Here is a 27224-nt window from a genome sequence, read left to right on the forward strand (position 1 = left end):
GCTACAGCAGCCAACGACCACTGCAGTGCAGTAGCCAACCAGCAACCAGCTAGCCAGCTTGACTACTCACAGAGAAATATGGATGAAATAATGATACAAGTTAACGGGTAGGTTAAATGTTTATTATATGTAGCCAATCAGCGCGACACAGTTTTCTGTTTTATATCATTTATTATATACCCGCGTGCGCTATCGTTTCACCCGCGCTCTCCTGCGTGCCTACGCTGTGCTTACAAACCTGTCATAAACCAACTTAGCCAAACTGAGCTAGCTAGCTAACCATTTTGAACTGCTAGTCAGAGGTAGTTACTGTGCTAGCTTGGTAACTTAGCCTGACTGACCCAGGCTCCCGTGGAGTTTATAGGCAACTTCAACTGTCTGCAGCATCCGTTGCGCTGGCCGACACCATAGAACAGCTAATGTAGCTTCTTACTAAATGAACCAGCCCACCGCTTGTGGAGCTCTATCTCTGTTGATTTTCTTGTTGTTGGCTAAGTTAATTAGGTGTCCAATCAAAGCTGCCCATGTTGGACGAGCTCTCACATACAGCAAACACAGGTCATGACAGACAGACTGACAGAAGAGGCTAAAGCAAGAACAATTACATATTATCTTAAAAATCTGCGTATTGTGCACGGCTTTTGTTTATGTCTTATTTATGTTGCTTATATTTATGTCAGTTACTGAATGTTGATAGTAGATCTAAGATCAAAACTAAGAGTTGATTTGGTGTCTTTTCTTGGCTTTTACATGTATTATACATTAACGTATTAATGCATTGTCGTGTTCACAGTTCAGCAGCACTTCCTGTTGTTGAAGCTGGAAATACAAGAAGTGTGATTAACAGAACTCTGAACTTTTCTCCTTTGGTCCCTAGCTGTCAGAGTGACTTCCTCTGCATGGGCCCATAAAAATGTCCACAGATGACAGTATCTCAGAGGATGTGTCCAGCTCAGGGGCTTTGAGCCATTGCCATGTCAGTGCTGATGGGGATGTGGGCAAGGAGAGCGAAAACTCGCTGGTGTCTTCTGAGGGGACATCAGCCTCAGGACTGGCTGTCTCTGAGGGGAGACGCACAACCTCCCAAACAACAGGAGGCACCGTGGAGTGCAGGCCCATGGACATCACACCAGCATGCAACAAGATCAGGTACCGTAACTCTTAAGTTCCTTACTGTATGAGGAAGTGTCTGCATAAAAAAAAGAAACACTTGCCCCTTTTAAAATATTAAATATTTGAATAGTTTTTTTCCTAATGCAGGTGTGTTGTTGCAGTTTTTTTTAAATTTAAATGCTTAAAAGGAAATTGATTTACATTTACTACCTATTTATGCAGAATAGTTTCTCCATTATTGTGACAGCTCTCTTTAAATGCTTGTCGAAATTTGAACATATGTAGGAGTGTTGAATATGAAGATGCATTGACTGCAATTTTCTGTGTCAATTTTGATTTATGGTCTTTTAAAACTCCTGTTACAGTTTTTTTTCTTTCTAAGAACTACAATTGACTGCATACATGATTATTTCTCAGATTTCAATGGAATGGAAAATTGAATAGGTGCTGATATTACTCTGTTGTGTTCAGTGGCCTTTTTTGTGTTGTGTTTGGAAAACCTCTGAACAGATTGAGTTTAGACATGTACAGACAAAGCTATCTTTAAGCAGTATTCTATCAAAAGTAGTAGAGCACGTGGATTACTGGATCTTTCAAGTAGATACTATACATACAGTATACATATTGGGTGGTATTTATTTATAGTTACACATATAGAGTGTTAAACTGGAAGAGGAAGTATAGGGCTATTTTGTTAATTTCCACCAAAACATTTCAAAGACTAAAGATAACTTCCAGTGCTTGACACTGCCTGCTGCTCAGCTGTGACGTTACTCTGCTGCATGTACTGCAGACAAATGTGTCAGAGCTATTCTTCAAGATAAACACTGTTTTTAAATATACAGATGGATATTCTTCTGCCTTATGTTGCATAAAAATATTTTTAATATTGGCGCATGTTGAACAAAATATCAGACACTGAAAAGTCTGTGATAGGCCAATATCTGCTGCAGATATTGGCTGAACTAAGAAGTAGAGATCTTTTTTGACTTTTATTTTATTTAGTTGTCTCTAAAATACTGCTCAGCTATAATAATAATAATAATAATAATAATAATAATAATAATAATAATGCCAGACAGTATAAAATAATACTGCCTGGAGAAACATATCTAATATATTCTAATCTAATATTTTAATATTTGATACAATATTTTAACAATATCCAATTTGTTTTACAGGAGCCTATGTCTGAGCACAGATGAAGCCTTTGAACAAGGGAAGACCCTACCATTCATCAATCCAAGCTCCCTGGAGACCCTTAGGGCCCTGGTCCAGGAGATCCAGAGCAGTGGGGAGACAGACCCTGAGATCTGGAAGGACTGTGAGGTAGGAAAATACCCATTGAGACTGGAAGACAATAGGTCTTGTAGAAAGGCTGATGATGAAGTGTTTGCTGCTGTAGCAGTTTGTTCTTGTGCACTGTATTTGGCTGCTGGTAGCCTCAGTTCAGACTTGTCACATGTATTTTTTGATCAAATCACACCTGACAGTAAGATAGATGCACACATACACATTTACAGACCCCAACACCCACACAGCTGATCTTTTCAGACACAGGATGTGATTTGCAGAGAAAGGACAACTGTGATGCTCTACAATGTGAAGGCACTTTATGGCACAGTTCATCAAGCTTGAAGGCTTTCAGTTTGTACACCTGGGTATAACACACTCTGTTCTCAATCTTTAATTACTGTATGGGTAGGTCACAGGAAAATTAAATTCTTCCTATGTCTTCTTTCTCTCTAATGGAAGTTTGTACCATAATTGTTGTACACAGCTGGGTTCTCTGGCACCTTCATAAATACACATAGTATTGCAGTCCTTTAGTGTACATGGAACTATTTTCTTTTGTGTTCTCAACTCTACTCAATTCAGATTTATTTATAAAGAGCATTGTTTGTCTCTGTGTAAGTTAACCCGCCCTCATGTGTTTCATGCTGCTCTGGATTCATTTTGCCTTTGTGGATATTATATTCTTTGGACTGCTTAAACAACCCTATTAAAAATGTATTTTGAGTTTAATCCTTGGCTGTTTTGGTGTTCTGCATTTGGGTCAGTATTCTGCGATTCATGGGAGTGGGACCTGGAAAGGGAGCAGGTTTGTAGGAGGTTGGTGATGTAAGAAGGGGTCAAACCATGAAGGGCTCTATTGACAAAGAGAAGGATCTTGAAATCAATGAAATCAATTCAAAATTTTTCAGGAAATCAAGAAACTAAAACGGGTATAATATGATGTCTTTTTTGAGTCCGTGTGAGGATCCTAGCAACAGCATTTTCGATAAACTGAAGGTGGGACAGAGAGGACTGAGACAATTGTAAAGTGAATTGCAGTAGTTGAGTGGGAAGAAATGAGGGCATGAGTAACAATCTCCAGATCTTTCACATACAGAAAAGGCTTAATTTTTGATATGGAACAGAGATTAAAAAACCAAAACAAAGACGTTTTTAACCACTGAGGTAATTTGCTTGTCAAACTTAATCAGAAAGTGGGCTTCTCATTGGGGTTGAGGCAGAGGTGCAGCTGAATAGTGTCAGTATGAGAATGAATAGAGATTGTGTTTACTCATGATTTGTCCCAGAGTAAGCAAAACTGGGAGACCAGAATAAGCCCTAAAATGGAATCCTGAGATACCCTACAATAAGGTGCAGCTGATGTAGAAGAATTGTTTTCATTTTATACTTTTTAAAGATGTTGTTTTTCTGTATGCAAGGAATAAGTTGCTGAAGAATTTTGGTAGTGGTTGTTTGTAGAGGTTGGTAATTATTAGGTAATTTGGAGTCTAAGTTGTACTTTCTCAGCAAGGGCTAGATTACCTGCTTCAAGAGAGATGGAACGGTACCAGTAGATTTAGAAGTGTTGATAATGGAGAGGGTGCTTGGATCAAATACATCTTTCAGAAGAGTGAAAGGCACAGTAACTAGAGAGCAAGTTGTAGATTTCAATGAGAAATCTCTGTCTTTGTAAGAGCGGGTAGTGTAATCTGTTTAAAACAGTCTATTTGAGAGAGTCAGTTAAAATGTGAAAGGGGTGGGAATGCTATTAGTCTCAACTTTACTAGTAAAGAATTGTCGAAATTATTCACATTTTAAGAGTTGATGGGAGAAAACATACATTGAGCAATCATCAATCATTGAGCCAGGACAACTGTTTAAGTCCAGACTTTCTCAATTTATACAGAGCAGCAGTATCCATAATTGAGGAACAAGTGCTTTTGAATAAGTTAGTAAAATCTTCATGGCTGAGATAGAGCAGGGAAGCTGCTATGGACCAAGCATCTGTTGCAGCTTTGAAGGACTCAACAAAATAGTTAGCAGTGGAAGAATTGATATAATGTGATTGGTGAAAAGGTAGATGCTGTGTGGCAGGGGGAAGAAGGAGCAGCATATCAAAAAGGATAATATAGAATTCTAATGAAAAAGCATCAGTTATATCCAGATTACAAATTGAAATGCCAAAAGACAAATCTAGGTCTAATATATGGTCCGGTCTCGGAGTGGGTGCAGTAGTGAGCCAAGTGAGATTAAAAGAATGAAGGAGGTGTATATTAAAATGTATAGTTTCATGCATCGGTTTAAACACTCGACTCCAGCTACATGACGCGCAGCTGGAAACACTTCCCGCAAGACGAGCTGCCCGAGATTCACAGAATTTACAGAAAATGTTACATTTTTGTGATTTATATCGTTGTCAGGACGATAGAATTCTTATATCAGGATATGACATTTTGGTCATATCGCACAGCCCTACATGGAAGCATCTGTTTGAAAAGACATATTTAAGGAGAGGGAATTTATGTTTCATATGGGTTTTCTTTGTTTTAAATAAAAAATTAAAACTTGAAAAAGTTAACTTATACATTTTCTTTCATGGAGAAATCTAAAATTAATTAATTAATAAAATCTCAGAAATAACTGATGGACTGTGGTTTCAGTGCCCATATCTAATTGTGTACGTTGTATACTAAACAACTGTTGACTCCTAAACTCCTAAATAAAAATTCCACAGTGGTGGGGAGGGAAACAAAGAGAAACCGGCTTCTTTTTTCCACCATAACAAGCCGTGTTTACAGGCCGTTCCAGTGTTTATCTGTCTTACACACTCGACCAAACAACAAATACAAAATTAAACAAAAAGTACGTTAAAAATAAAAATGTCTCTTCCAGCGAGCATTTAAAAAAACAAACAACCAAACTTCGATGTAATGTTAAGTCTTTTGTGCGATTTGGCGCATCTCAAATAAATAAATGAATAATACAAAAAGTAGCTATATTAAAACTGAAACAAACAAGAAAAGAAAGTAAAATATTCCCTCTAAACAAAACTATAAATAATAAAACAGGAAAAAATCAAAGGAGTGAAAGGGTTAGACTCATACGAGCATACAGAGTGGACTAAAGACATTAGCTTGCTGCCCAACTTTCATCACACTCATATTTATAATTATATGGTCCTAAGTGTGAGTCCATACACTCATGAAGTGTTTAGTAACTTCAGGTCCCTTAACAAGCCCAGTTCCAGTTTACTGACGGATGGGTACAGGACCTTGAGATGTTCCGAGTAGCCAGATATGTAGGTGGACACCAGGTTTTATTCTAAGTGAAGGGCAACCCTTCAAAAAACGGACAGAGCAGTGGAGTAGCCAAGGCAATAGAACAATACAAAACTTTGTACTAAAATATAATGTATTTCACAAAAAAGATTTAAAACAGTTAAAAACATCCCTGGCCACGGGGAACACACAGTAAAAACATAAAAACAACACTAAAAGTCCATGGCGTCAGCCACAGCATTAAAATCCACTAAAATCGGAGCGGGGCAAAGAAATCCCGACAGCGACCCCAGCCGTCCTGTCTGTCTCTTCGCTCCGGAGTACTGCAACAGTCACTGTTCTTTCCAGTGAAAGGGATTTCTTGTAGCACAGTGTGTCTCGGGACTTACCCTGAAATCCAGGGGATCTGTCGCCTCTTCGTGACTTTGGAAAGATGACTTGAACAATTTTTCTTCCACGAAGGAATCTGATAAAAAATGATCTCTTTACCCGTCGGCTTCCCGTGGCTGTCATGCGACTGGCTATGGTAATTAGTAATACAACAGCTTCTTGCCATTCTTTGTGTCTCTGTTTATCTCTGTGTGACTGTTGTCTTGTAATAGCCCACGCTTTTATTCAAAGTAAGACAAGTAATGATGTTTGTTTTTCTGCTACAGGGTCGATGGCTGCATCTGTTTCAGCTGGTTGAGAAGCAATACCAAGAGCAAATACTTGCTCAGCAAGAACAATACCAGTGCCAAATACAGGTAAGCCTGGATTTAACATCATGTCCTGTTTTATGAAATTGGACCACCTCAAAAAAGAGATGGTGGATTACAAGGGGACTATCTTAATGAGTATATTGAAAGCAATTTCTTACAGTAAAATAATTCCTCTTTTTCAGTTGATTCAGGATGAAATTAAGGCCCTTGTTCAGCTCCAAAACCGCCAGGCTAGTGTCCAGCCACATGGGGAGTTCTCCCCAACTCCTGTGAGCAAAAGTACCACAAACATGAAGGACTATATTTTCCCCCCTGTCTCCAGTGAATGTACTGTTCCCAAAACTGTGTCCAGTGACAATGACAGTCTGGCAGCTCCCGTCCATACCCCTTTTAGCTCCCCATCGCCTCCACTCCCTAGGTCTGAGGCCACAAATCAGCGGGATGAGCGTGCAACCACAGTGCTCAGCAGTGGATATGGGACTCTTTCTACTTGGGAGTCGAGTCTGGAACCTGCAGGTTCACCGGGAGAAGATGAGGTTGTTGGTCAAAGAAGCGAGAAGCATCACTGGTCCATTAACTTCCAGAAAGACACAGAGACAAGTATGCTTGGTTGCCAGCAAGATTTCTCCAATGAGAGGATGCTCGGAGTGAATGAATCACTAGTTTATCAGCAGAAAATCTCTGGGTATGTAAGGTCAAACACATCCATGCTAAACTGAGTTTGTAAGGATGTACTGTGGTGTTTTCTCAGCTTTTTCAGACATAAACGTCTATCTGTTAACCCAAGAGCATCTGAAAATGGCTATAGACAAAGTCTGACACTAGTCCATAAACATTACAGACACGGTAAAAGGCACGGTTTACACATGTTCAGCTGGCCAACAGTTTATTTTATATGTTGAGTGTTTAAAATAATGGAAAAGTCTTCAATGTGATAAAGACAGAGTCTGTGACAGGTCAAATTAATGAGATTTAGTCGGGAGCCAAAGTTATTTGTTGCCTGCAGCTGCCTGTAGAAGTCTTGCCTCTGAGTTTCCAACACCTGCAGCATCAATCATTAAGCAAGAGAGCTGAGCAGATTTATGAATGTGACACAACAATAGTAGCTTCATTAATTACTTAAAATAAATGGTGCCCAACATATAGACACCATTGATTAGGATCAAGCAGCTAGTGACTGTGTACTTCACTTCAGATCTGTCACGCAGTCAGTTTATACCCAGTTTATACCCTACAGTGAGGAACATGAATGTAAACATGACCTAAAAGAAATACACTGATGAAGCCATCAATGTTAAGAGTTCTGTGTTTGAAACTGGTTTTATAAATACATTTAATATCAAATTTAATTGCCTGTAGATGTTTTCTAAAACATTTTTTGAAACTAAATGGCCACCCAACATGACAGTCACATGAGTCTCTGGCTGGCAGATGATAGGAAGCCCAAATTCAAACAAGAAAACAATAAATATTTCTCAAAAATTTAGCATATCCTGCCAAGTATCTAGATCATCATATGTAGATCATCCCCCTATCACACTAGCTACTTTAGTAATACTGTTAGGAATTAGTAACTTAATCTGGAAAGTACTAACACAGTATTACAATATAAATGCACTTGGTAAATGGCTCTAGAATAGTGGTTTTCTTAAGTTTTGATAAATGAAAACAAAATTAAAAATGTAATTAAGGACAAACACATGTGTATGTGTGCTTACCCAATTATTTTGGACATGTTTGCGAGTGCGAGTCTTTATTAAGCTTTATTGGAATATATCATTGTGCTAGTGTTTCCTTTCCCTGTCTCACTTGTGTGGATTGGCAGCAGTATGCTTGTTGTAACAATACTCATTCAACCCTTTAGATACCCTGCAAGAATCCTGTTGAGGTTTAGGCAGCATTTGTCTGAGAAATTATAATTTTACTTACCCTAAGCAATTCTGTTGACAGCACCAGTCAACAGTTGACCTCCTGGGCCCAGAGGCAGAAACTGAGGCCCAAGAAGAGCAAAGCAGGACAAGCGTCATCCCAAATACCAGAGTACCAGGAGCAGCCTCGCAGCCCCAGAGAATCCCACAGTCAAAACACTGTGGAGAGCACAGAGTCCCAGGACCAGGTATAACCCAGGAAGTGGTGACAGCCTCTTCTCCAGGATTATTTGTCCAAGATTTTGCATAGATAAAATAAAATAAAACAAACAAACCCGCAACATTGCATAGTGTTTATTTGTAGTATTTTTTCTTTTTGCTGTATTTTTCTGTTTTGATTACTTTCCTGCTGCTGAATCTAATCCACTCATTTCTATTGGTTTTCAGCATCAACCAGCTGGGCCATCTTCCAGCTCTTTTCCACTGAGGAGGAGTGATAGTTTAGCATCTGAAGCCTCAGGTAAGAATTCAGTGACTTGAATTCAGACACACAGTGACTGGATTTGGCCACTGTAAAGTATATTGAAATAAATCAAGTACAAAACATGAAATAAAAAAAAAATATACAGGATATTACACTTTTTCTTTTAGAAGATGAAGCCCCTGGTCATATCAGAAATTGAAAACATACATCTCTACACATACCTGGAGAGCTAATTTCTGTGTTTCTTGCAGTTAAACATATAGTAGAGTTACAATAGAGTTGCATTTTTCTCAGCCAGTCAAACATTTTTTAAACAGCTGTTCACTCCAAGGTTTTTTTGTTTTTGTTTTGTTTGTTTGTTTGTTTGTTTGTTTTGGGGGGGGGGGTGTTACTCCAACACTATGGCGCAATTAAGTGTTTATAATAATATGTAGATTACACTAAGGCTCAGTGGAACAACAATAAGATATTTTATATAGACATACACACATATTTTTCAACTAAATTCTTTCTTTAGGTGTAATTTTGGTACTTTTAATAGCTTTGCTAGTAACAAGGAAGATATAAAATATATGTCAGCTGAATATTGGTATTGGAATTGATCCATGTTGGCTATATCCCATCCATATTGATAATGGGATATTAACAATCTTTGGTACAGAAACAAATAAAAAATGAATAGTATCAGCACTGGCTATCAGCCAAATTGTTATTGTAAACATTGCCAGTGGTGTCAATTAACTAAATATCAGACTCCTTGTTTATATTAAAAACATATATTTTTAGGATGGCCAGCGCTGCCAGAAATATGTGATAAAATTGTAGTTTCAAACAATGTTTCCAAATTATTGCATATAGCAATTAAAGTAAGCCTTTTTTTGTTTTAGGCCTCACGTATTGGCGTCTGAATGAGTGTGATCTCTATCACCCACTACCTGAAAGCTTTGACAGCGGTGCCTATCTACTTCTGCAAGAGGCATCCATGAGTCTGGTGAGTTACGTTATGGTTTACTGTGGCTTCTGAGACTGATATAAAATACATGGTTTGCTTATAATGCTGAGGTTTGATGCCTAATTTGGTCTTCTTTAGACTCCGGGAAGCCAGGAACCTCAGCTGTCTCTCAGAGAGATCTATCAGAACAAGCAAAGAGCAGATTGTAGGCGTTCAGATTGGGAAGGCTCAGCTACTTCTTTTCCGTTGTCACCGCAGGTATGTCACATGACTCAAACTCTGCAATCCCAAGATTGTAGAAGTGATTTACAGAAGATAGATAATGACACGATAAAACATTAATTATTAAAAAATATAATATTTTTAAAAATACAACTGACTGGTGACGTGTTAATCTTGTAATCTTGTAATAAATTTCACATCCACAAGTTCACATTTTCTTACAATTTGTATTTTTGTGCTTCAGATGTTGACACTGGATCCAGCAGCTAACATGCGGCAGTCAGATCGCACCTCTGGCTTCACTTCACCCTCTCATTTCAGCAGCCCATCATTCGCCAATCAGCCCCACCGCTACCCTAGAGTTGGGACCCCCATAACCCCTGACAGCATGGTGGATTGCAGCCCCAACCCTGGAGATACAGACTATATCTCTGATACCTCCAGTGTCTCTGCCCCATCTAAAGTGCAAAGCCCATGGGGAAATACAACCCAATTCCTGTCTACCTCCCAAGATAAGGCTCAGCCCTCCCAAACAGACAGCCATCAGCGCAGAGCCAGTGCTCCCTTAGCCAGCGAAGAGGAGGGTAGTCACACCCACACCAGCACCCTGAAGCCTTGTTCAGCCTCTGGTGCTTCTCTGCGTCATGGAGTCAGTCCACACATGGAAAGAGCATCATCACTAGAGGATCCTGTTGTCCTCTCTCTGTACGTACATATGTTATAATGTATAATGTTCTGCTCAACCATTTGCCTATATCTTTCCAAAAAAATGCACTGATATTAACTTTAACTTGTTTGAGCCTTTTCTATCACTTGGTTTTGATATGTTATTCTCAAACAATCCACTGAGTGTCAATCTGTCTTTGAGTGGTAGATCTTTTCAGTTTCCCTACAGAAAGTTAGCAACGCCACAGGAAAACTAGAAATGCTCTGTATGGTGACATTTTTTTAAAGTTGGGTGGGGGTTTTTTTTTGGGGGGGGGGGGCATGACATAACGTTAGAGACTTGATTGAACAGAATTAAATAACATGAAAATTTAAAAAAGTTTTACATGTGTCAAATAATTAAAAAAAACAAACAAAATAATTTCTAGGAACATCTACTCTAATGCTTGATTTGGCTTGATGTTGACCTGAAGCTAAAGAACTGAAAATGTCTGTTTATAAAGTATAAACGATTAGTATTTGAACAATATGAATCTCTAAAGACATCAAATAAATCCAAAATACTGCCAAACACTATTAGCACTTTAGCTACACCTAATGTTTTCTGTTAAGAGGACCTGAAATAAGGACATGGAACGTCATGTGTTTCATAGGACCCAGAACCAGTGAACAGAAATCTCATGTTTAATAGCTTCATTTCATAACAAGATTGATTATGTTAGCACATATTTAAAACTTTTTACCCTTGAGGTTGGTTATAGTTCCCCTTTTATTCCTTTATTTACAGGTGAGTATAATCGTTTCTGGCACTGTCCAAGAGGCTTTAGCCAGCCCCAAAAAGAAAGCTGCTCTCATTCCAATTTATTGCTTCTTTTTTCCCCCATTATCTCTTTGTACTTGTAAAAGTGGAGGTATGTATTTGTGATTATCAGAAAGTCAGAAGTAATGGATAAATAAGATAACAGATGAATTCGCTTCACTTTGCATCGTGATCACATTGCCATGCCCAGTCACCTCCCAGAGAACCAAAAACTACTTCAAGTGCTGTGAATAAAGTAACATTACACATGACCAATCTGCTTTAAAAAAGTTTTGTTTTTCTTCTCCTGTTTTTCAGACTAAGGCAGAACCTGAGAGAGAAGCATTCTCGGCATGTGGCTGACCTGAAAGCATATTATGAGTCTGAGATCCAAATCCTGCGAGACAAACTCAAGCTCAGAGATCTGCCCCAGGATTTAGAGAAGAGCAACCATGCGCTCACAGAAAGGTTTGCATTTATGGACTATAGTTTCAGTTAAAATATTATTGTTTATTATATTGAGTTGGAGTAAAAAATTAGTTTTATATGTACAAGAAAAATAAGCAGGGATGATACAGTTAAATGTAGAACCAAATCACAGTCCCCCTCAGCGGGTTAACAGTCACTTTTGGTTAGAAATAGCCAATAAGTGAACTGTTGTTTTTGATGTCAAGGGGTTCAAAAGTTTAACACATTTCTACATCTGTCAGTGCATTAACAATAGGGGACATTAAAATAGGTACTCCATTTAGGATGATGCAAAGTTGTGGTTAAGATGCTGAAATTAAAGGGGAAAAGGTGTCAAATCAAACTTGAATGATATTGAATTCATATTCTGAATTACCAAGACGCATAAAATCCCGTAGTATTGCTTTTTAGATTATTTTTATGCTTTCATTGTTTATTGCTATTTATTTACAGGTGCAGGCATCTAGAACAGGCTTTGGCTGAGGCCACCACCCGTATTCAAGAACTAGAGGCAACAAACAGCTCACTGGAAAAAAAGCTGGTATGCTTTGCTATTTATTTTATATCATTTTTACCCCTTAGCCGTAAAAAGCTGATGTGGTATTGTCATCACCCAGCAGGGGACATGGACACCCAAGTTGTGAATGCGATAACTCGTTAACCAAGCAACATACAAGTTTCAAATTGATACCATAGGTACACTACTAGAATTCTCAACAAGTTTGGTCATAGGTCAAATTTTTTGAAAATCTTGTGAATGCGAAAATCCATGTTTACGTGTTCATTTATATTTATTGGGTTTTAATTAGAATGTCTTTTTAATTTGTCACTTCATCAAGGATGTTTTCTAAAAATATGTCAATGGCTATGAAAGTAATCTTTATTCCATATCTTCATTTTGATGTCCTTTTTTTGTCATTAGGCAGAATGGCCGGAGCGCTATGCTGTAGCAGGTGCCACTGTGAAATCTTTGCAACAGCGACTGGAAGAAAGCAAACATTCGGCCAAAGAAAAGGACGCCCTGGTGGCGCGTTTGAAGAACCGTGTACGGCAGCTGGAGGAGGCAGCGCAGAAAGCCTGCAGAGAAGCAGATGAGAAGGAGGCCAGGAGGGAGAGAGAGTACAAGATGCTGCAGGATGTAAGTGTGAGAGAACAGAATGACATGAAGACATGATAACGGTCAGAAAACTGTCACATAAACATAAACATCCTCTTATTCACTGGATGCTGGTAGCATCAGTACTGAGGTATTTCAGGCAAGTGCACTGTTGTTAATGGACTTGATAATTTATGATAGTTTACTTTATCTGCAGTCAGCTAGCTCTAGGTGTTGAGGAATTAGTTTGCAGCTGAGGATGTATGTAAGAGTTTTTTCTATGTTAAGAGTGTTTTTTTTCAAGGATGCACCAGTCAGGTTCATCTGATTACTATCTGCTCCAGTATTGATTCTTTTAACCTCATGTTGGCTACAGCCAGATGTTCTCCAAAGCAGGGGAGTACAAGCAAATGTCTTTCACTTTATAGTCTACATATAATTTTTGTGTAATACAGTTTCTGCCACTTTCATGACTGGTCTTTTGAAACACTGGACAGTGTAGTATCGGTGGATTTTAAAAAAAACAAACATAATTCTGAAAGTACTATTAAAAAATATTAAGTCTGTCACACAACACAGTTAGAGAACTATTTACACTCACATTCACACAATTTAGAATCACCAATGAACCTAACCCCACTAGGTGCATGCCTCTGGGCTGTGGGAGGAAACCAGAGTACCCAAGTGTAGAACATGCAAACTCCACACAGAAAAGCCCTGGCTAGATGGTGGATTCGAACCCTCATATTTCTGCTGTGAAGCAACAGTACTAAAAACCATGTCACCATGCTGATCTAAAACAAAAAGCAATTGTATTTTTTGCATTCATTATCAAATTATAACATGTTATAAATCAAGCTCATTATTTTTTACAGAGGTGCACTTTTTGCACTAAAAACTAAACTCCCGATAAACCAACAGACTATGTGGCTAGATAACTTATGCGTAATCTATCTAACGGAACAAATTACATACTCCTTTAGATTTCAGAAAGATGTATAAATTTAGTATTTAAACAATGAAGAGGCAGTGTTATACATTGGTGGGGTTTTTTTGTTTTGTTTGTTTGATTTTTTTTTTTTATATTATTTTAAAAAAGGACATTTGCCAGTGCTATAGTATGTATAGAGTGTTTAAAAATTCAGTTTAAAAAAACCAAACTATTAAATGACCCCATGTTAGCCACCACATCCACCTCATTTTTCATTGATTTTAATATTGATTTTTCTTTCGTCTGAAGTATTGTCAGTACTACTGTCACATTTTCAGAATTTTGTATTAAGAGCAAAAAAGTAAATCACTCTTTGTCAGCACTGCAGTAATGCTGGCGTCCAAGGTTAAGATGTCTGTGGTTTTGTTTCCTCAGCTGCTTGGAGAATATGATTCTTTGATAAAAGACCATGAAGGATTGAAGGTAATGATTCTCTCACTGAAATTTACATTAAAACCTTACTGTGATTATTTGATTTGTTTGGCTTCATGGAGTTTCCCCATTTATTTATCTACAGAACAACCTGGTGTCAGCAGAGAATAAGCTTGTTGATTCCAATGATCAGATATCTGAATTAAAGAGGTGAGTGAAGAGAGTGACGGTAGGTGAGCTGGATCTAAAGGTTAAAAAGTCAAGACTACCAGCTTGTTTAAAGGTCACTTTAGGTCAAGGTCAAAATGTTACAGTGTTATTGGTCTCCGGCCTGTCAGTGTTTCATTGTCACTTGCTGGTTTGAGCATTTTTGTGAAAGGGCTGCAGTGGTGGGTGGTATTCAGCAGGGAGACGGAGAAAAGAATATTAATCGATAAAGCCTAACGATGATCCTGTTAAAAATAGATAATAGTGCTGGCCTCTGATGCTAGGCAGCATTGTCTCCTTGCAGTTTCCCCTTTGCCTGCTAATTGATGCCTATAGAGGGAGCACATTGATAAAGTGTGCCAAGTCAACAATAAGAACAGATGGTAGTTATAAATTGGAGTACTTTAGCTTATCTGTTTTTGAGTTAATAACCTAAAGGGTAAGGCCTACATCAGCATCCACTGAAATAACATATGACCTTGTGTGTAAAGAGACTTTGGGGAACCTAAGAAATGTTTTATTTTTTGAATACACAGAAGACTTTAAAAATAGAAAATGTGTAAGCTGCTCTAAGCGTCAAGGACTAATGGAGTCACAGTGCAAATGTTAATTACTATGATCTGTAAAACAGAGGAGCAAATTACAGCCAGGCCTTGATGGTTGAGAGAATTTTTCTTGCAAAATGTTGACATTAAAGAGGACCTAATATGCTCATTTCCATTTTCATATTTTTATTCTTGCACTGGACTAGAGTAGCGTTGTATGACTCACAGTTCAAAATAATCCTACTTGAGCTTACAGAGATGTTGTACAGCCCCTCTGTCCATCCATTGTCTGAAGTAGCTGTCTGTTCATGTGATTGGTGGACCCTTAATTTCAAATTTAAAAAGCAGATGGGTGAAGCTGCTGTGTGTTTTATAGCCTCACAATAATTAACATTTTATTTGGAATTTATTTACAATCATATATTATCGTTTACACTTATTAACATTGTTTGCTGTTTTCAATCAATCCGTCAGTCATTAAAGTAAACAGCCTTCTGCTGTGTAGTGAAAAAAGAAATAAATGAGCCAGCATAGCTTGTTGTACCTGCCTTTGAAATACTTCTATGACTCTTTGAATCTAAACAGTGTTGGTTTAGTTATTTCATGTGTATGTTTGTGATTAAACCCCTCAGAGTGATCTCTAAGCTGGAGTCTCAGGTGAAGCAGTTGGAGCATGAGAACCAGGCCAGGGCCCGTTATGTTTCCCACAGTAACATACAACCTTCTGGAGCTGGGTAAGCACAAAAAGTACTGAAATCCTTCACAAGGTGTAATCATTAATGTCAGGGACTCCACCTATTAAATAAAATCAGAATCTTTACCTGGTTTAAATTTGTTTGATTTCCTATCAAGGCCATCTTCTCTGATACCTTTGACGAACAGAGGTGGTATTTTTAAAGCATTCCATGGACGTCCTGTTGAATGTGCCACTGTGATACCTTCTGGTCTCTGGACAACTATTTTTAGTGCTGTTATTTTTAGTCCCCTCTACATATGCCCTACTTATGTCCTGTTGCCACCTGGTTTGGCCACTTTCATTGATTATAATGTTGCAGGATGTGCTCTGCAAACATTTAGATGCTTCAGGACTGTACAGTAGAACTCCAATGTGATATGGAACAGATTTGATATGGGACTCTGTAACTGTTAATAAAACAGCGAGCATTCTCCTTTGTATTGATCACCGTCTTGGGTCTTTGACAATGTGAACTCTTCTACTAAAAATTCTTGTTTCAGATGTGGTTTTTGCTTTAAATTGCCAGGGTCACAAAACTTGATGATTTGAGTTTTGAAAATCACAACCAGGAACATAGATTACGTGAATCTTTACTTTTTTTTATAATAAACAAAAGTATGCCATCAGAATAAGAATGATGAACTAATAACTAAAGATTTTCTTTAATGTTTTTAATCATGTCTCTCTTATTATATCTTTCCAATTTAAGTTCAAATATTTTGTAAGTGCAGTGCTTACAAGGGGTGTATAAACTGATGCGTGCCAAATTCTTAACCTTTTAACGTGTCCACAGCCTTTTCCACCATCCGGACCTCCTGCTGTCACCCAGTAAAGGCAAAGCAGAGCCAGATGTCACCCACAGAACGTCTCCTCTTCTATCAGACCAGCTAAAAAGTGTCAGAAGACCTAATCAATCAACAGTCCACAAAAGGGCATCGTATCCATTAAATGATCATTCATCGGGAACAGGAAGCTCCGTGGACACCCCTTCAGCTGCTGGGAGCTGGAGGTGTGTTTCTGATTGTTGAGGATGTTTTTTTGTTTTGTTTAGTACAACTGTAAGTGATTTACAGAGATCTTCTCCAACAGGTGTGCATCTCCTCCAGAGTGTGAACAGTCTGTTCTTCAGATCAGACACCAGGAGCAGAGTGCTGGCCACCAGGAAGCTAGTCACAGAGAAGGATCCTGTGCCCTGACACCCATGATGAGGGCCCTGATAGAGCTGGAGGAGACTAAAGCCACAGATACCCGGGCCCCCTGTAAGAACAGCTCCACCAACCATAGTATGACTCTCACACACACATTTACAAAGGCCACTTTATACTGAGGGACTGTCTGAAATTCTAAGCAGCTAACCATGAAAAAAATGTTCCTCAGTCCTGTAGCTCAAATCAGAAAGAGTGACTCCTGGAAAACAAGCTAATTGAGAAAAAATGAGAAATTATACAGCTGCTATACAGTGGGGCAAAAAAGTATTTAGTCAGCCACCGATTGTGCAAGTTCCCCCACTTAAAATGATGACAGAGGTCAGTAATTTGCACCAGAGGTACACTTCAACTGTGAGAGACAGAATGTGAAAAAAAAATCCATGAATTCACATGGTAGGATTTGTAAAGAATTTATTCGTAAATCAGGGTGGAAAATAAGTATTTGGTCACCTCAAACAAGGAAAATCTCTGGCTCTCACAGACCTGTAACGTCTTCTGTAAGAAGCTTTTCTGTCCCCCACTCGTTACCTGTATGAATGGCACCTGTTTGAACTCATCATCTGTATAAAAGACACCTGTCCACAGCCTCAAACAGTCAGACTCCAAACTCCGCCATGGCCAAGACCAAAGAGCTTTCGAAGGACACCAGGAAAAGTATTGTAGACCTGCACCAGACTGGGAAGAGTGAATCTACAATAGGCAAGCAGCTTGGTGTGAAAAAATCAACTGTGGGAGCAATCATCAGTAAATGGAAGACGTACAAGACCACTGATAATCTCCCTCGATCTGGGGCTCCACGCAAGATCTCATCCCGTGGGGTCAAAATGATCATGAGAACGGTGAGCAAAGATCCCAGAACCACACGGGGGGACCTGGTGAATGACCTGCAGAGAGCTGGGACCAAAGTAACAAAGGTCACCATCAGTAACACACTACAACGGCAGGGAATCAAATCCTGCAGTGCCAGACGTGTTCCGCTGCTGAAGCCAGTGCATGTCCAGGCCCGTCTGAAGTTTGCCAGAGAGCACATGGATGATACAGCAGAGGATTGGGAGAATGTCATGTGGTCAGATGAAACCAAAGTAGAACTTTTTGGTATAAACTCAACTCGTCGTGTTTGGAGGAAGAAGAATACTGAGTTGCATCCCAAGAACACCATACCTACTGTGAAGCATGGGGGTGGAAACATCATGCTATGGGGCTGTTTTTCTGCCAAGGGGACAGGACGACTGATCCGTGTTAAGGACAGAATGAATGGGGCCATGTATCGTGAGATTTTGAGCCAAAACCTCCTTCCATCAGTGAGAACTTTGAAGATGAAACGAGGCTGGGTCTTCCAACATGACAATGATCCAAAACACACCGCCCGGGCAACAAAGGAGTGGCTCCGTAAGAAGCATTTGAAAGTCCTGGAGTGGCCTAGCCAGTCTCCAGACCTCAACCCCATAGAAAATCTGTGGCGGGAGTTGAAAGTCCGTGTTGCTCGGCGACACCCCCAAAATCACTGCTCTCGAGAAGATCTGCATGGAGGAATGGGCCAAAATACCAGCTACTGTGTGTGCAAACCTGGTAAAGACCTATAGTAAACGTTTGACCTCTGTTATTGCCAACAAAGGTTATGTTACAAAGTATTGAGTTGTATTTTTGTTATTGACCAAATACTTATTTTCCACCCTGATTTACGAATAAATTCTTTACAAATCCTACCATGTGGATTCATGGATTTTTTTTTCACATTCTGTCTCTCACAGTTGAAGTGTACCTCTGGTGCAAATTACTGACCTCTGTCATCATTTTAGGTGGGGGAACTTGCACAATCGGTGGCTGACTAAATACTTTTTTGCCCCACTGTATAGCCCAACATGTCAAACGAAGATTTGTGGCCAAACAGTTAGGTCAGACCTCAGTGTTGGTTTTACAAAAGCAGCTACAATTAAAAGTGGGTTTCTTACTGTAATCATTCCTCGATTTAGTACACTTTCAGTACATGTGACATTATTTAATTTGTGGTGATTCACATTAAGTTCCAGGATTTTATTCTTTACTTTCAGGTCTTCTGTAGTCACTTGTCATTTCTTGCTTTTCTGTCTGGAGATGGCTCAGCTTATACCTTATTGCACATCCTGTTGTTAAATCTTATACTGGATGCACTTTTTAAGCTGCTCTTGGATTATATTATGTTTTTGTCTCTGTAGGGGTCAGTAGCCAGAGAACCACTGTTGGGTTTGTGGAGAGAAGATACAAAGAGCCAATTCAGGAGCGCGCTGGACTTCTTCACAGAGAGAAGGAGTTGGTTAAACCTCGAGGAGTTGTGGCTGGAGCTGAACATGGAGGATCGAAAAGTCGCAGTGGAGCAGAAAGAGCTGCTGCTCTGCTAAGAGCTCAGAGGAGTCTGTCTCCAGAGGGCCACAGATCCTCCTCACTGCCTCCTCCAGCACACCGAAGCATACCCACAGCTACACCCAGTAAGAGCTTCCAGTCATTCTACCTCCATTTAGGGGTGATGGTGGCTCAGGTTGTAGAGCAGGTCACCTACTAAATGGAAGGTTCAACCCCCGACTACTCCAGTCTGCATGCCAAATAGCCTTGGGCAAGATAAGAACCCCAAGTTGCTCTCCAATTCATCCATTGGAGTATAATTCTGTGTGAATGTTAGATAGAAAGCACTTACATAGAAAAACATATATGAATCAAGCAAGTTGTATTTAACGAGTGCTCAGAGTAGAAAACAGCAAATATAAGAACAGTTACCATTTAAAGAGGAATCAAAAAATGAGTAAAATCAAGTGTCTTGTTTAATTTTTTTTGGTATGACTTAAGATGTATATACTGTGTCTGAAATTTATGGTAGCAATCAGATGGCTTAGTTGCCTTTGTTTTCTGTATTGGCTTCACTACTTGCTGCTATAATTGGTTGACTGGTATTGTGATTACTGTAATAAGTTGTACACTGCTGGAGTCCACTGTTTGTCTGTAATTTGAATTACTTTCATTAATTGGAAACACAAAACACAAAGACATTGTTTTTGGCTCTGTCTCCTGTGACACACTCAGTGTGATAGTGTTAATAGGGCTGTGTGAGCTTTACTTAGTGGCACGCTCTTTTCTTCCATTCAGCAAAGAGGGAAATGTTACTCATGCCTCTGTCTGCGAAGTCCAGCCCTAAACGCAGCCCGACTGAAAATTACTCCACTGCTTTTGGTCACCCAATGCCAAGAGAGGAATACCTTCTCCACAGGTAAGAAACATACATCACATTACCTTGTATTGTTGCGCAAGTTCTCCGTAAGCCGTGTTTGAACAGCATTAACATTATAGGGAGAGGGGGAATTAAGTATTCACTGTGCTTCACAATATTTTAACTTGTGATTCTTTATTTTAAACCATCTAGAAATAACATAATATGAGCTCTCCCATATGGGCACGTTTTTACATGACCTGAACTTTCTTTATGTGCCAAAATTGATGCCACAAAAAGAGCACAACAAAATAATTCAAAAAAGATCTCAATAAATCAAAACCTAAATAAAAACAATAAAATAAGTTCTTCTGCATCTGTCCTCATGTCAGTGGAGTTGAAACAGATATTAGGGAAAGTGTTCTGCTGCCTGTGCAGTAAGCTGTACTGAGGGTACACAGTTTATTTTCTATATCCATTCATTATACATTCACTACCCGCCTTTTAAGTCTGATGTCATTAGCTGTTTCTGGGTCCAAACTCCTCTTCAGCTCCCAAACTCAAACAAATACTGTGGTATCACCGAGTTAAAAACTGTCGAAATTCTTTCATCTTTAATAAAATGATCAGTGTGGCAGCTCTACTAGGTGTAACAATCAAGTGTAACATCCAGGCGTCCATGAAAACAGGATTTCTAAAGTTTAAAAGAGTTAGAAGTTAGCAGGGAGTTACCTTGCTAGTTTCTATTTAAAGATGATATACCATATTCTGACTGAAGGATTTCTGTGAGGGTGAGGGTCCCCGATGGTTAGAGACAAATGCAATCACATGGCAGATAAAAGACGCTGAAAATGGGCCAAACTGAGATAATCCATTCACAATATGAAGTTAGTCATGTGAGGCCGACAGTGATCGCTGACTGTTCAGATCAAGCAGAACAAGATACAAAGCATTAAAGCGTTAAAAAGACAACAGCCTTTATAATCCAAATGTAGTTTGGACCCCGAAGCAGGGTTCATATGTCATCACTTAACAACCGGATAGCCACAGTGATTCTCTGACACTTTCCTCTGGGAAGTAATATGGATGTATTTTACAGCCTGTAGGTCAATATTCAGGCCACAGAAAAGTCCCATTGCAGTAACCTGTCTGGTGTTGCACCATTTTTCTCAAGTAGTGCAGTCCCTGTACATTTCTTTGTGCTACTCGGATTAATATGACTATCATTCAAAATGTTCTGAAGCCAGGTACAGTCATAATGTGGTCTGGGAAGCAAGTGTAAGATCTGTATGAAACACATCAAACTACACTCAATATGTTCCCTTTGAGTCCTAAATTGAGCTCACCAAACCAAATGATAGTTGGAATATTGGAAAGAAATTTTCACTGCTACTACACAGTGGCAGGCTAAAAAAAAAGAAAACAAAAAACCCCCCAAAGCCTAATGCTCGGGTACCTCAGCTCATATCTTAGTCAGCTTGGAGAGAGATGTGTCAAAGATTTTGGTGTGGGTGAGCTACTGTCGAGAAATATTAGCAGTGGAGCTCTGGCATCTATTAGTGAACATTATTAGTTGCACCATGTCACAGAGGACAGAGTAACCCTTGCGTCATATATTTGTCGTAAACACTGCCTGCTGAGATTTACCACCAGGTGTCATCCCACTGCTCCCTACACACATTAAAACCTTGTAAAGAGTGTCACACAGAACACAGGTTTGTTCAAAGTCAGTTAGAGCATGAAATGAAATATAAACACCTCACTGCTTCATCACATAAGCCCCTGAACAGCAGCTGTCACACTTGTTTTTTGTTGAATTAAAACCTCATTGTGTGCTGTCTACAGGCCTGACGGACAAGTTGACAAGAGACGTCACTCATTCCACAGCAGCAGTCCCAAGAAAAGACTCCAGTTTACGTCAACAGGCAGAGAAGATGGTAACATATTTATACGCACAGATACAGTTTTTTTTTAGAAAATTCAGTTAAGTACTGCTTTTTTGTTGTTTGACCAGATTTATTGCATTGTTTTGGTGCTGTACTCCTACCATAAACCAGTTTAAATGATACTGAATAACAGGGTGATTATTTATACTTATCTTTTAATGTAAGAATGGATGGATGATGACTCTTTTAATATGCGATGTAACAATAAAACCTGATACTTGATTGATTTGAATTGATTTTCCGTTGGGCATTATTTATTTTAAGGTTTTGCTTTAGAGTGCGAGAAGGTACATTATAATTAATTTGTTATATTAATTACACTAATCTTCACTACTTCTGTTATTGCTGTAGTAACACTTCAGTAACTTTATTTTTTTCTTTTCTTTTTTTGCACACATAGCAGACAGTAGATCTAAAACAGTGACCAGTGAGTGTATTTACTGGGAGCATATTAATAATGTTTTTTTTTCTTTTCTCTGCCAGAGTCCTCTGGTGGTGAAACCCCACAGGATGAAAACTCCCAGCTGGGTTGGGAGGAGCAGGGAGGCTTTAGTGGACCTGACCCGCAGGACCCCTGTGAAGACTCAGCCTCACTTCACAGAATCCAGTCACTGGCGGAGGCTGAGAAACTGTTTGACGAGTTGACGCAGGAGAAACAGCAGGTGAGAGTTCAAAGGCATGTCACAATATGCTTTTTTATCAAATCAGTGTATGTATGTAAGTGGAACACTGGTGTCTTTTTAAAAATGATGTAAAACGGTAAACATGCACGTGAAGTTTTCTGATGAGTCTGTAGGTGTGGGGGGGGCTAGTGAATGGTATTTCTCAGTGTTAGCCCATTAATGAACTGGTAACAAGTTAAGGGTGTACTTGGTTTTACCCTAAGATAATTTAGTCTCCCTGCCTCTAGATAGATGGTTATTAACAAAAAACAAACAAACACATGAGCGTAGTAACATTCCAAAATTTAGCTTCCCTTATAAGCTGTTGGGACATGGCAAACATTGATATTAACAGCCTTTATCTCGCCACTCTACAACAAAGAGTACATGGGGGAACCCACCCAGCACTGGGAGAACACGAAAACTCCACATAGAAAGTTCCCAGCAAGCCAGTGGATTCAAATCAGGACTTTCTTGCTGTCAAGCAACAGTGCTAACCACTGTGCCACCCTGTTTGCTGTCCAATTAACTAGAACACCTGTCCTTCTGCTTTGGTATTAGGATTTCCTCTTCCTCTCATTTTGGGCAGACGTTGTACTTTATTGATTTGTTATAACAGCTTGTGATACAAGTGCCCTGTTTTTAACCTTTTCTTAATATCTCTTTGATACACTTCCAAGTCATAGTGATTGTTTCATCACATTCTGCTTGTAATTGCGAAAGGAAATTTGCAATTATTTTAAACACCAGAATGTCCAGTGTTTGCAAGGGTGTCAAGAGACCCTTGCATCTCTTGACACATAGGCCAGGATTCATTGTTTTTACAGAGCTGCTAAATGACTTGTATTTTTAGGAGGTTTATACCCCCCCCCTCTCCTCCTGTCTCTACCTTGCTGACATGGGAATATTACTCTGCGTTACACATGAGTCCATTGAATGTGTTTCATGTGAGAGGTATTTAATTAATATCATTATTTTGGGTCATACATGATTAACCTCTGAATGTGTGATGTACAGATTGAGGCAGCTTTGAGCCGGATGCCTGGTGCAGGCGGCAGAGTGAGCCTACAGACCAGGTTAGATGAGGTAAGGCTCCACGGAAACCATCCGAATATTTATTATTATGTTTCTAGGATTTATTTATGGTGGTTGTTGATATTATTGATACATTTTAGATTTAGCCACCAACTGCTAAATGTTGTTCAATACTTTGTTTTTTTATTTAAAAAAATAAAGACCCAGAAAACATTGCCATCAGTCTGAACTGTGTCGTATGCAGGGCTTTTTAACAAACGTTAACATTCTGACACTTTAAATAAAACTGCTAAACCTCAACATGTTAGTATGGTAGTATGCTTTGTTAGCATTTCGCTCAAAGCTTACCACTGTGATTAGGTAGAGACTCTGAGCTGCTGTCAACCTTGTATAGTAGATTCTGCTTTGTGGACCAAACTAAATGCATTAGCTAATTAGAATCATTGATTCTACTGTAGGGCTGTTCGATATAATGATATGTTTCGGATGACAATATGAAAATGTCTATCATTTCATATTACACGATCGTTTGTTTTGTGGTGTCACAAACTGTTTATGGCAATATCTTTTCATTGTTTTGATGGTCACTGTAGTGGCTATATTATTTTTTTAAAGTTCTATCTTTCTCTTATATTTAAAATAACCACACTACAGATGGAAAAGCGACGGTTTTTATGCTTTGTTGTTAGCAACCACAATGGTAAAACATTGTGTGGCTCTGCCGTCTGCTTGTTTATTTTCCACATAAACCTTTCACAATAAAGTTGAAGCTCCTGTTGAGGTTTTTTGAAATAAACTGAACATGACCTGACAAAATACATTTATTCTCAAACATCAAATTTTATAAAATGCATCAAACAAATTACCTCAAATAAAAACATGAAGTAACTCTAAATGGCACTTACAGTCACCACATGGATGCAGGCACAGAGAACACCAGCATGGCCAGTCAAGATGAGGCAGAACCAGGTAGCTCCAAACAGAAGGATCAGTCAAAACAAATCGAGGAGCTTAGGTAGCTTCTAAATGAGGGGCTACCTTTGTAGCATGGACATGGTTTGGTTATGAAAAGTCTGACACGGACCAGAAAACTGTACTATGCAAATTATGCAACCAGTCCCCACCTCAGAATCAAACATGGCAACCCTCTTCTATCACCTACGCAAGAAATACGTGAAAGCGTATGGAGAGAGTTTACGGATGAGAAGCAAAATAAAGCCGTCAGGTGCTCAAAATAAACCTTAGAACTTAGAAGAACTTTTACTGTAAGAACGTTTATTGTCAATGTTCAGTTGCTTGCACAATGAAATTAGGAAACAAGACCACAAAGGTGTGAAAGAAAAGAAAACAATATACAAGAAAGAAGAAGAAAAACAATATAAGAACACTATATACACGATGTTTGTGTTACAGGGAGCATTGTGGGGGTGTGCACAAGGCGTTGTAATAAAATATAATAAATAAGGGTGGAAGGGCTATGGTTGTTAAGGGATGGAAATTGCACATCTGCTGAAATATTGCGGAGGAAGAACAGAATATTGCATGGAAACAAAAAGACACACACACACAGCAACACACAGCAACATAATAAATAGCAAGTAGCAGCAACAGAGTGATTGTAAAAAAACTCTTAATTTGCATTTATTTTTCTGACTGCCCACGGGTAGAAGCTGTCCTTTAGTCTGTTGGTTTTGTACCTGATGGATCTGAACCTTATTCCAATTCAATTCAATTTTATTTATATAGCGCCAAATCACAACAAAAGTCGCCTCAAGGCGCTTCATAGATACAGAGAAAAACCCAACAATCATATGACCCCCTATGAGCAAGCACTTTGGCGACAGTGGGAAGGAAAAACTCCCTTTTAACAGGAAGAAACCTCCAGCAGAACCAGGCTCAGGGAGGGGCGGCCATCTGCTGCGACCGTTTTCCAGAGGGCAGGATGTTGAATAGATGGTGGTTAGGATGGAGGTGGTCTTTTATAATTGCCCTGGCTCAGGAGAGACATCTAGAGCTGGCAATGAAGACCAGGGTGAAGAGTGGACAGCCGATCACCTTCTTTCCAGTTCTGATGACCCTCTGGAGTCTATTCTTATCGGCTGTTGTGCAGCCAGCGTACCACACAGGGATGGCGTGCACCAGCACACTCTCGATTGAGGCACGGTAGAAGGACACTAGTAGGTCAGTCTGCAGCCTGTTCCATCTCAGAACTCTCGGGAAATGAAGGCGCTGCTGGGCTTTCTTCACCAGGGCTGATGTGGTAGTTGTCCAGGATAGGTCCTCGGAAATGTGGGTACTGAGGAACTTAAAGGAGGACACCCTCTCCACATAGTCACCTGTTATGGAGAGGGGAGGGGGATCAGTTAAAATAGTTTAAAAATTTCTGCTGGGACCTCCCAGACAAGTCAACATCCCTAGAGTTAATACAATTGCTTAAATCAGATACTAATGTATTGAACCTGCTAACTTACTTTTGAAATGGCTGCCACTGAACTTTCTGCTCCACTTCCACCCTCAGGTGGCTTTAGAGAATCGTCTGGAGAGGCTGAACCGTGAGCTGGGATCCATCCGAATGACCCTGAAGAGATTCCACGTCCTCCGTTCCTCGACCAACATATAGCAATGTCTGTCTTCTTACTTTAGTATTGATTCTACAACTTAGTGTCTTGGTTTTATACACAGCACTGATTGTCCTCCCATCTTTTTCTGTGCCATAAGCCCATCTGTACAGTGACTCCACAGCATCTTTTTATACCTCTTACTTATTACTCGGGGATATTTTGTATATGTATGAAAGATATAGCAATTTTTTGGAGTATATTTTTTAGAAAAGCACAGATTTGTACAGTCGTTTACTTTTTTAGCCACAGAAATATCAATATTAATATTCTTTACTTGCCATATTCAGGAGTAGATTTTTAAATCGGCTCATGTTTCAGAGTAAATGTGAACAATCAAAACAAATGTTTCCAGCAAAGTCATTTATCCACTTTGGAACTATCACTGCCTTTTTTCTTTTTATTTTGTTGTGGCTCTTTTGTTTTTTAAGTTTTGAATGTTTTTCCATTTGACATGTGTTAAGGTAATTTTCTTCAATTTGTTGCTTATTTATCTTTTGCTTTGGGCCAAACTTATTGATCTTGAAGGAAATATTTAATTGAGCCAAATCAGGTTTTTTTGTGTGGCTTTTTTGCTTTATGTCTGTAAATTATTTTACAGTAATGGTCCATTCCGAAATCGAGTGAAACCAGCACACACACATTTCCACAGAGTCAAAACTCGAGTCAGCTGTTTTTCAATGATGCTTGTGCATGGAGGTTCTTGCACTGCTTCCTTGTTGTCCTGGTTTTCCTACAATGATATGAATTCACTGGAAATGTAATATTGTTGCACAATAAATGATGCTTTTTGTTAAAAATAAA

The 27224-nt window shown here is 39.1% G+C and overlaps 1 protein-coding gene across 2 annotated transcripts; it reads left to right on the forward strand.

Moving 5' to 3' along the window:
• On the forward strand, positions 1-27224 carry mphosph9 (M-phase phosphoprotein 9). 2 transcript variants are annotated; one of them, XM_026173089.2, is made up of 24 exons: positions 1-107; positions 878-1149; positions 2295-2442; positions 6323-6412; positions 6550-7052; positions 8318-8483; positions 8683-8755; positions 9607-9710; positions 9810-9929; positions 10138-10598; positions 11677-11826; positions 12280-12367; positions 12749-12964; positions 14289-14336; positions 14431-14495; positions 15670-15771; positions 16567-16782; positions 16863-17056; positions 19177-19446; positions 20099-20219; positions 22005-22096; positions 22589-22767; positions 23785-23853; positions 26321-27224. In XM_026173089.2, the coding sequence occupies exons 2-24, from the start codon at positions 914-916 to the stop codon at positions 26420-26422; spliced, it is 3813 nt and encodes a 1270-aa protein (XP_026028874.2). In that variant the 5' UTR covers positions 1-107; positions 878-913; the 3' UTR covers positions 26423-27224. The 2 variants fall into 2 exon arrangements, with proteins under 2 accessions (XP_026028874.2, XP_026028875.2); XM_026173090.2 differs by having other exon boundaries at positions 16863-17032.

The sequence above is a fragment of the Astatotilapia calliptera genome, chromosome 7, assembly GCF_964374335.1.
Source record: "Astatotilapia calliptera chromosome 7, fAstCal68.1, whole genome shotgun sequence".
Classification (NCBI taxonomy): domain Eukaryota; kingdom Metazoa; phylum Chordata; class Actinopteri; order Cichliformes; family Cichlidae; genus Astatotilapia; species Astatotilapia calliptera.